The sequence below is a fragment of the Panicum hallii genome, chromosome 5 (assembly GCF_002211085.1).
Source record: "Panicum hallii strain FIL2 chromosome 5, PHallii_v3.1, whole genome shotgun sequence".
Taxonomy (NCBI): domain Eukaryota; kingdom Viridiplantae; phylum Streptophyta; class Magnoliopsida; order Poales; family Poaceae; genus Panicum; species Panicum hallii.
Window position 1 is genome coordinate 15,001 of NC_038046.1, and position 10,461 is coordinate 25,461.

The 10,461-nt window shown below is 41.6% G+C and overlaps 2 protein-coding genes across 3 annotated transcripts; both read right to left on the bottom strand.

Moving 5' to 3' along the window:
• Window positions 1–2,055: 2,055 nt before the first annotated feature.
• On the bottom strand, window positions 2,056–3,858 carry LOC112893629 (uncharacterized protein At4g28440-like). Its single transcript, XM_025961056.1, has 3 exons — window positions 3,706–3,858; window positions 3,209–3,467; window positions 2,056–2,471 (listed from the first exon to the last, which is right to left on the bottom strand). The coding sequence occupies exons 2-3, from the start codon at window positions 3,429–3,431 to the stop codon at window positions 2,281–2,283; spliced, it is 414 nt and encodes a 137-aa protein (XP_025816841.1). The 5' UTR covers window positions 3,432–3,467; window positions 3,706–3,858; the 3' UTR covers window positions 2,056–2,280.
• Window positions 3,859–5,146: 1,288 nt separating this feature from the next.
• Window positions 5,147–8,999, bottom strand: LOC112893628 (dnaJ protein P58IPK homolog B). Of its 2 annotated transcripts, XM_025961054.1 has the most exons (9): window positions 8,834–8,999; window positions 8,262–8,427; window positions 7,516–7,717; window positions 7,282–7,442; window positions 7,108–7,201; window positions 6,818–7,030; window positions 6,374–6,454; window positions 5,767–5,985; window positions 5,147–5,552 (listed from the first exon to the last, which is right to left on the bottom strand). In XM_025961054.1, the coding sequence occupies exons 1-9, from the start codon at window positions 8,922–8,924 to the stop codon at window positions 5,361–5,363; spliced, it is 1,419 nt and encodes a 472-aa protein (XP_025816839.1). In that variant the 5' UTR covers window positions 8,925–8,999; the 3' UTR covers window positions 5,147–5,360. The 2 variants fall into 2 exon arrangements, with proteins under 2 accessions (XP_025816839.1, XP_025816840.1); XM_025961055.1 differs by lacking the exons at window positions 8,262–8,427; window positions 8,834–8,999 and adding an exon at window positions 8,066–8,120.
• Window positions 9,000–10,461: the final 1,462 nt, after the last annotated feature.

Genomic DNA, 10,461 nt, shown 5'->3' on the forward strand with positions numbered 1-10,461 from the left:
TGTGGCCTATGATAGGTGAGTTTCTTATTGCGCGATGTAATTGATACTGACATCTTCTAAACTGTGCACGTTAAGTTCCTATATGCCATTCCTGCCGCAACCAACTCATCTCGGAACACGGGTGGGTCCAAACATCTTCGTCGGAATTGCAATATTTCAGCGATACAAACGCTGCTTCGTGGCCTATGTTATGTGAATTTTAAAAGAATCCACAGGGGTACAAGTTCTGGATGTTTTCATGGCAGGCACCCGTCGGGCCGTTTTGGGTCTCCCGTGAGATATATCACATGTTTTTTTTTCCATTTTCGCCACGAGCAGTTTTTACCCATTAATGAGCCATATGCTCATGTTCGAACATGATTCCATATATTGGTGAAATTTATAGTCGTGTCTACAAATTTTTTATAGTTTCATGGCGGGCACCCGTCGAGTCATTTTGGGCGTCCCATGAGCTATCACACGTTTTTCTAGGGTTTTTTACCCATTAATGAGCCATATCTAACCGTTCGAACATGATTCCATATGTTGGTGAAATCTATAGTCGCGTCTACAAATTTTGGATATTTTTGTGGTGGACGCCTGTCGGGCCGTTTTGGGCCTCCCGTGAGCTATAACACATATCTTTTTTGCCATTTTTACCCATTAATGAGCTTTATCCTCCTATTCAAACATGATTCCATTTGTTGGTGAAATTGATAGTCGTGTCTACAAATTTGGATATTTTCATGGCGGGCACCCGTTGGACCGTTTTGAGCCTCCCGTGAGCTATATCACAGGTTTTTCTAGCTGTTTTCGCCCCGAACTGTTTTACCCATTAATGAGCCATATCCTCCTGTTCGAACATGATTCCATATATTGGTGAAATCTATAGTCGTGTCTACAAGTTTTGGATATTTTCGAGGCGGGCATTCGTCAGACCATTTTGGACCTCCCGTCAGCTATATCACATGTATTTCTGGTCGTTTTTGCCACAAGCCGTTTTCACGCATTCATGAACCATATCCTCCGGTTCGAACATGATTCCATATGTTGGTGAAAGTTATAGTCATTTCTACAAGTTTCGGATATTTTGTTGGCGGGCACCCGTCGGGCCGTTTTGGGCCTCCCGCGAGCTATATCACACGTTTTTTTTTGCCATTTTTGCCCCAAGCCGTTTTTACCCATTAATGAGCCTTATCCTCCCATTCAAACATGATTCCATATGTTGGTCAAATCTATAGTCATGTCTCCAAATTTTGGATATTTTCATGGCATCCGTCGGGCTGTTTTGGACCTCCTATAACACACATTTTGTTTGTGCCATTTTAGCCCCGAGCTATTTTTACCCGGTAATGAGCTTTATCCTCCCGTTCGATCATGATTCCACTTGTTGGTGAAATTTATAGTCGTGCCTACAAATTTTGGATATTTTCATAGCGGGCACCTTTCGGGCCATTTGGGCCTCCCATGAGCTATATCACATATTTTATAGCTCACGGAGGCCCAAAATAGGCCGATGGGTGCCCACCATGAAGACATCCAAATTTTGTATAGATGACTATAGATATCACCAACATAATGGAATCATGTTATAATGGGAGGATATGGCTCGTTAACGGGTGAAAACAGCTCAAGGTGAAAACAACAAGAAAACGTGTGTTATAGCTCATAGGAGAATATGGCTCACTATGGAATCATGATTTGGCAATATTATGCTACAGTCAATATATGCTAATTATGGATTAATTAGGCTCAATAGATTCGCCTTATGAATTAGTCTCTATTTATGCAATTAGTTTTATAATAAGCTTATATTTAATATTTCTAATTGGGGTCTAAACATCCAATATGACAGGACTAAAGTTTAGTCATCCGGATCCAAACAACTTATTATATTTAATACTTCTAATTGGTATATAAACATCCGATATGACAGTACTAAAGTTTAATCACCCGGATCCTAAAACGTGTATAAACATCCGATATGGTTCATTTACCACACCACACAGCAAAAGTTGGAACCTGGAACCATGCAGCCAACTCATGATGCGGCAATAGGCAGCTCAACGCAAGTCATGGTAAAGCAATAGGCAGCTCAACGCATTATGACAGGTCCAACGAGGATGGGCTACACCCCACTGCAATCTATCTCAGAGATGCCGTCCATTGCCGACGATCACTAACCATAACCAACCTCGGATGCATACAAGAACATCAACCATGACATGTTTATTTTTTTGGTGGTGCCGAATAGGTTCAAGAACATAACATAACGCACCATCCTCCTACAAAAGGTGGTTTTCACTCCACCACGGTCACCAGCTCAAACTCAATCAAGGACAGGTTGTTGTCCTCCTTGACTGCGAACTCAGCTGGGCTTTCAGCAGCTTTCACAATCCCCCACTTGTCCACCGCAAGCCGCATCGAACCCTTGAACATGTCAATCTTTGCATTCCTCAGTTCAACAGTTGTTCCAGGCTTCATTACATCCACTGCCAAAAAAAACAAAGAAATATTTATTGCTCTTATAGGTTTACTTGGATGGAGGTAAATTAGGTCCAATCCTCTGGATTAGGAGCAGATTGTTGGCATAGGCAGGATACCGGCAAGTAGCCATGATGTTGCAAAAAGATTACAGCCCTCATGACAGAAGCATGCGTGCCACAAGCATCAAATTTTAGTTATTTTATTTTAGGGAAAAGGGTGACCTGTAATTTTCAGCCATCATTTCTACATTTACCTTTCCTTTCAATATGCAACACAATGCACAGAGGCGTACTCAAACATTGGAAAACTGAGCTTAGGTAAAGAAGCAAATAATGAGGGTGTTGGGAAAACGACCCAATCAGTTATTTGGATTTGGCAACCATGAAGATATGCATGTCAACATGATGATAGCCAAAGGTATAAACCCAATAGTCGCCAAGGAGATTCTGATATTGATGATTGGCGGAGTACCAAAGAATCGACAAAAAGAAGTTGTATGTGTTGAATGGTTAGCGATGAATAACATGACATTTATCAAGCATTTTCAAACAGAGATGTGCAGGATTCTAATAACAAGATACATAATGTGTATACTCAGGCCAAAGATCCAGCAAGTTTGAGCAGATTAGAAGAAAGCAGGTCAGACATTTGCAAGATGTCGGATATGGTTGCTGCTATCAGCAAAGGGAAACAGTAGATAACATGCAACGACATAAGACAGATAGTAAGGCAGGAGGAGTACCTTGGTCGTTTCTTGCAGTGAAGACGATGATGCCGGTTTCATCGCCGACCAAGCACTCAGCAATCCTCATCTGCCTGCCCTGGGGCCCTCCCTCGCGGCCCCTCTGGACGACCATCTTGGAGTCAACGACCTTGACGATGAGGTTGTGGCCATGGGTCCCCGGGCGCAGCTGGTCAACCTTGGTGAAGGTTGGCTGCCTACGAGCGCCAGAGTCTGCCGCCATTGTCTCGGTTGCTTATCCTGGTGTGGTGATTGAACCCTGAAACATGAATGAGCAAACCAACCAACGGTGGTTAGGTGTCAAGATGCATATGGATGATTGATTTCATCCACATCAATCTCCCTGCTTGCCTTGACTGTACAGTATAGGAATCACAGCAGAGAAGAGGCAGAGGGAACCACCAACTAATCCAATCCAATCCAATCCAATCCAACCAAGTAGTAATCAAACTAGGGCCATCTGAAGAGGGATCGATCTGAGGGAGGAGGGACCGTACCTGGATCTGGATCTGGGCGGAGACGGACGGGGAAGAGGAGAGCAGGAAAAGGAACGGGAGACTCCGGACTTCACACGGTGGAGGTGGTGTTGTGTACTGCCTGCCTTCTTCTCTCTCTCTCCCCTTCCTCCTCCTTCCTTCGACGGTGCGTGTTTTGCCTGCGGCCCAGTTCGGCCCAACAGGTAAACAAAGGAAAAAATCATTTTTACCTAATAAATTTTGGAACGAGTCCGCGTTTTTTTCCGTCCGTCTAAACTCTTTTGGACTCTTGATTCTGGACATGTGACCTCCGTCTAGTTTCTCTCAGTAATTTTGCTTTTTTTCTTTTATATTTATTTTGGCTGAATCTTTAAAAACTCACAGTAAATCACCAAAATATTATAAAATAAAAAATCTAATTTTGTTGGACTCCACATGAGTAGATCTATACAGTGAGCATATGATGTGATATAATTTAGTAAATTTTTTTTACTTTTAGATATATATTTTTCTGTAATTAATTCATGGCTACAATTTTTGTGATTCAATTATGTTAAAAATTTTATGGTGGGCTAATCATTATATGCTTGAGTTGTAGTAAAAATTTTATGCTCATTTGATCATTTGTGCTTGAGCAACTAAGTTCCAAGCTATATCAGAGATTCTTCAGTTTCTCAAGCATACATGATCCAATGAGCATGAATTTTTACTATAGCTCAAGCATATATAATAATTAGCCTACCATAAAAATTTCACCATAATTGGATCATAGAAAATATAGCTATGAATTAATTATAGAAAAATATATATCTAAAAGTTCAATAAAAATCTTTTACTAAATTATATCATATCATATGTTCACTGCATAGATTACTCATGTGGAGTCAAAAAAATTAAATTTTCTATTTTATAATTTTTTGGTGGTCTACTATGATTTTTCAAAGATTCAACCAAAATAAATATATATAGAAAAGCAAAACTATGATTTTTCAGGGAGGTCATATGTCTGGTATCACGAGTTCAAGAAGTCCACATGGACGGTTTTACTGTCTAGGGAGGAAACGCGGATTCTCCAAAAGTTCAGGAGGTAAAAAGGATTGTTTCCGGAAACAAAAGTATTTTGAGTTGCCTTGGGCCCACATGTAAGTCGCTGAAAAGGTTTAAGTTGCCGCGTAGTTTTTGACTTGCAAAATTACATAATATATAAAAGATGTGGAACAAGACATTTTTTTTCACCATTATTTTGGAGAATAAATTATTTTGTGGCCAATTGCAGTTTTGCTCAATCCCTTCTTGTCACTACTATATTAAAATGCCGTGGTGTCAAGTGCCTCTCGTTCGATGTATTATGGATGGATCTCACAAATTTTAAATGCCAAAGGTAGAAGGAAACTGCGAACTGCTTTCACGTGGGGGGTGCTTTCACTCAGGAAAAAGAGATGTCACATTGCACACGGACATCTCACACAGAAAAAAGATGTCGTACTTTATTTCCATTTTCCCAATCAAACTGATGTATGAGGTTCAATGCAGGAAGAAAATGCTGAAGGAAAACTCGTAGCTGCCCTCAAACACTTGTACAGTAATAAGAACGGTCTCAGCCTTCTGCCTTCCTATGAATAGTTATCAGCTGCCGCTAAGAATTCCTATGACAATTCCACAGTGGCATGGCAATGTCATCCAAAGTTGAACTGAAAGCCTCCACCTCCTGGGAATCCGCCGCCCGGGAATCCACCGTCGAAATGAAACGTGTACTGCTGGCCTCCTCCCCCGAAAGGATTGAAGCCACCCCCGCCTCCTCCCATGTTCATCTCGTCGACATCCTCTCCTCGGTCATATCTCACACGTTTGTCTTCATCACCAAGCACCTGAAGTTGCAGAGGGAGCATGCGTGCAACATGTCAATCGCACAACTCATTCCAATGAAACATTCAGAGAACTGATATCAACAGATGCACTTTGACCCAGTGCCATGTATGCGAGAACTGGGGTTATAATAAAGTTTGGAGTGGTGTTTCTGTTTTCCTAGAGAAGAATTCCACAGAACAATACGGCCCTCCTGTCCTTTTTCTTTCACCATACCTCATAAGCAGCAGCAATTTCTCGGAACATGTTTTCTGCTTCCTCCCGGTTATCCACGTTTTTATCTGGATGCCACTGCAAGGCCAGCTTTTTGTAGGCACGCTTTATCTCCGCAGCTGATGCTGTCTTTGAAATACCAAGGATTTTGTACCAGTCTTTTCTTTTGCTCAACTTAAGCTGCTTTTCGGCTTTCATAAGTGCTTCACGGATGCCCATGTCCTGGTTGTCAAAGATAGTAAGTTAACATGATAAGCCAAAACTAAATGTTGTGGTCCACCAAATTTACATGGCCATAGATACAGAATGTTTCTGTCCTGACAAAACTAGAGCATCAACCTTATGTTGCAAATTACAATTGCATATACCTTTTCACTATGGATTCTACTGCAGCATCCACAGAAACTGAAAACAAAAAACAGCTTACATAACAACCCTAGATACCAAATCAGTGAATAGAAGGTTCCAGCAGGAGAGGGATGGGTGGGTGGGCCCTTGGGTATTGCTTTGGGGGTGATAGTGTCAGGGAAACCTTAGATGGATAAAATGCAAGAACTGTTGCCATCTACACCATCCAAATTATGCAATTTCAGACCAAATAAGGTTTTACCTGTGGGGATTTCTGGGCGGCCTCTTTTAGATCCTGAACCGCTCCTTCCCAATCTTCTGAGAGAAGTTTAGCTTCACCTCTCTGGTAGAAGAATGAAAATATCACCAGATATGCCAAGAAATGAAGAAACAATAAGATTATTATGCTAGCAAAAGTTTGTGCAAACACACAACTCAATTATTATGAAATTAATGGTTAAATCTTACAATATCCATGTAACCCAGCCATGCACTCGAACACACTAACAGTGCATATTAAACTGAAGGTCTTAGACATGCAGAACCATTGCAATATTAAAGTGCCAGCTGGTTTATAGCATTGATTCCAATGTTAATGGTGGGGTACCTAAACATCTCAAAGTTGTAAGGTAAGGTCTTAGAAATGCTAGATTTGCATTCTGCATTTACATTGATGTTCTATGTGATTCCAGGCAGGCAGTGTTACCTGTATAAGCGCATCAACAAGATCACTGTCTATGTTGAGTGCTTCAGTACAACTGCTGATGGCCTCCTTACCTCTCCCAAGTTTAACCAGAGTTTTACATAACCCGAGATAAAGATGTACATTATATGCAGTATGGTCAGGATCCATTGCTAGAGCTTTCTTGTAGTCCTCAGCAGACAAACGTAGTTTACCCTTGGCAGCATTATCTTCAGCCTGCATGTACACCATTTGATTTAGCTGTTACAATTTTGTACCTTCCAAATTGACCGAGAAGAAGAAATGACACTCACGCTCTTAGTCTTCTTCAAAAGATTTTTCAACCCGAAATATGCTTTCTTCAAATCTGAATGCTCTGGGTCAAGACGAAGCCCTTTCTGGTAGTGTCTAAATAAAAAGTATTATTGAAGATTGTCTAGAGGGCATTTGGGTGCGTATAAGCATATGCACACTCTTTTTCAAATTACCTGGAGGCCACATCATGATCAGCAAGGTAATAGTAGGCCCGACCACGTAGTAGCAGTGCATCCAAGTTGTCTTCATCTTCCTTTAGAATAAATCCGGTCTCTGAAATAACACTTGAGTAGTCTTTCAGTGCTAGCAACGCTTTAGCCTTGAGAAGCTTTGCCTGCAAATTTAATCCTTAGTACTACAGCTCAAGGATACAGGGTTACAAGGAATTTGCTTGTCCGTGGTCACACCTTCAAGCAACCCGGAGAAAAGACAAGTACAATTTTGTTGATGTATTCCAGGACTTTTGAAAAGTCTCCAGAATCAAACTGGCCATAAGCAGACTGTAATGAATTTTGAGCCTGCAGAAGCTGAGATAATTCCTTTTCCACTGTAGCAGTCCCAGGATTTAACTCCAGGTATTTGTTATAGTCGCTCTCAGCTTCCTTGTATCTGGACTTCAGAAAACATAATGCACATAAGACAAGCAAGGAATAAGGAACAGCAAAACAAGATATCATGTGCAAGATGACAAGTATTTTAGTAGCCATGTTCTCTTGCCATTTCATTATATGGGACTCCTCTTTCAGATATTGAGGCAATGATGCAAAACCAGGATTAGAATCCCCATTATATTTAATTGGTGTGCTTGTGAGGCCAAACCAAAATGAAAAAAATCATCTACTTGCAAGTTTGAAGACAAAAGAAGTTGAAAATATACTGATTAGCACTGTATTCAAGTAGGAACGTGGCACACAAAAACAATGGGTTGCAAATCTGTTTTGAGGCTTGTAACCTCACCTCAACCCTGATGAGCTCGCATGCCGCATCTTACCATGCACTTTAGCTTAACAACCCCCCACCCCACCCCCGCAGTACTCTGTAATTGACCGGCAGGTCAATCTTTTCGATTAAGGCATTAGGTGGGGCTCCTCGCGCCCCCGACATTCTCGAGAAAAAACAATGGGTTGCAAATCAGTCCACGAGCAAAATTCACCTGCACTTATGGCGGAGCACTGATGCACGCTGCCTGTAAGCTTCAGAATGATTTGGGTCAACTTCCAACACAGCATTTAGCAGGCCAAGCGCCCCATCATACTTCCTCAGGTTCATCATCTCCGATGCTCGTGCGAACAGAGTAGCAAGGTCTTTTTCTTGACCTTCTGGAATTACAGAAAAAGAAGACGATATTTGATTAGTGACTAGTATCGAAAGCGATGGACCCAGTTGTGCTGTGGCTGTATATAGAGACTGGAAATGGCTGGCCTAACAGTATCCAAGAAAGAGCCAAGATGAAATCCGCAAATGCGTAGCACAGGTCAGGAGATAGCATGCATATTGATCTGATGAGATGCTGCTAAAACATATTATGAGGGTGACAGAACAAGATGCAACTGAAGATTCAGTGATAGCTCTTGGTCTCGCTCGCTCCGAGATCCAACCAATCAAATCAATGTAAAGAGTTCCCCTTGCGGGATGGTCGGAGATCCAATCCAGCTCTACGCAATCCAATCGAGTAGAACGGCTACAGTTAACTTGTGATGGTGGGAAGTCGGAAGGGAAGCGCACCTTGAGCGAGGACCAGCGGGGAGTACTGCAGGTGGAGGAGGCAGAGGATTAGGAGCGGAGGCAGCGCCGTCCGCCCCCATGCCCGCACCATGATCTCCGTCTCGCGCTCCCTCCGCAGGCTTGAACCGCTTCTAGTCTTCCTCCCTGGTTTCCGTTCCGTCCTAGCTCTTGACAGACACTGCGTTGGACGGAACACGTAGCCCGGCCAATAAGGCGGCGACGCGTGGACTCGCTGCCACAGACGGGCCGGCCCAGCATTCTGTTGTCTGTCCAACCCAATCCTTGGTACTCCTCCTACTCCAAGCCCAACTCAATCCGGTCAGTGCTGCTTTTTTTTTCAAAAAAAAAGTGACTGTAAGGAGAGTGGAGGAATTTCTTAATGGGCTTCTTACATCTTGTGTTTTAAGTTACTGTCCTAGAGAATGTAATAAGATGGCGCACGCGTTGGCGGCGTAAGGTTGCAAGTGTTGTCAGGGTGCCGACCTGTGTTAGGAAGATACAATGATATCACTGAGCCTTTGAGTTAATGGAATTCAAATTCCCAAAAAAAATTATACAATTTTCTTTATTACTACTATTTCTAATCTTCTTGTCCTTAATTGACATTCCCGTTACTAGCTGTTAAGTGCCTCTTAATGACTAAAAGGGTCCACGATCTAGAGAGAATATATCATGTGTATGCGATACCTCTTCTTTCCAATGACAACATATTTGCCCAAGCGAGCGTAGATTCCCCAGAACCGGCCTTCCCTGATTCAATTCCCTGGAGGCTCCCAAACCCTTGTTGTTGCTCCAAACTGGGGCTCGATTATGATATTTTTTTATACAATTTAATTTAGTGTTCTTAAGTGGCATTAACAGCGAAAGGGAGTCAATTATTATGACATATTTTTTATACTACTAGGTAAAGCTCGATGCTACGGGCACACAAATTTGAACAAAGTAAAAATAATTTTAAAGAAATATGGTAAGATAATAGACACATTATCTAAGCCATAAATTTCAGTAGCAAAATACATATTAAAGATGATGGAAAGAAAGTGTATCTAACATGACAAATGTCGTCCTTAATTTGGTTCTATTTCATATCAATGTTCATTGTCGGACTCAAAACCAATCCCAAGTAAACCATTTACTTAGCAACGTCCAATAAAACAGAATATTGCATCAATTTTCTCTTGCTCTTGTCCTTCTCTTTGAAATAACTCTCCTCTGAATCCCTCTCTGTCAACACAAAAACACAGAAAATGAAAACCTAGCAAAGATATATTTGACATAACATAGTGTATACGGAGCTTGCAGAATTCATTAACCTACAATGTCTCAGATACCACTGCAAAATGAAGCATGCCAATCAAGCATGAAGCCAGGCAAAATAGATACCACCGCAAGCAAAACAGAACAGTAGGAGCTGCCAACAATACTTGTGAACCTCGGCAGCAACTATATCAATGTTAATTTTATATTAAACCATTGAGAAAAGCACAAAGCAATTAACTGAAACATCACATCTGGATGCTACCTACTGGAGGACAGAGGGCTGTGCAAATGCCATCAATAAGGAGCATGACAGCAGGAAAATTTTACTTATACTGAAAGCTTCTGTAACTCGTGGAGCACAAAAATTT

Excerpts from the sequence above, each read along its gene's own strand:
- LOC112893629 (XM_025961056.1), bottom strand. The coding sequence starts at position 3,431 with ATGGCGGCAGACTCTGGCGCTCGTAGGCAGCCAACCTTCACCAAGGTT. Across the intron at positions 2,472-3,208 it reads CACTGCAAGAAACGACCAAG|TGGATGTAATGAAGCCTGGA; the intron begins GTACTCCTCCTG and ends TTTTTTTGGCAG.
- LOC112893628 (XM_025961054.1), bottom strand. The coding sequence starts at position 8,924 with ATGGTGCGGGCATGGGGGCGGACGGCGCTGCCTCCGCTCCTAATCCTC. Across the intron at positions 8,428-8,833 it reads CCCGCTGGTCCTCGCTCAAG|AAGGTCAAGAAAAAGACCTT; the intron begins GTGCGCTTCCCT and ends CTGTAATTCCAG. Across the intron at positions 5,553-5,766 it reads AAATTGCTGCTGCTTATGAG|GTGCTTGGTGATGAAGACAA; the intron begins GTATGGTGAAAG and ends CTGCAACTTCAG.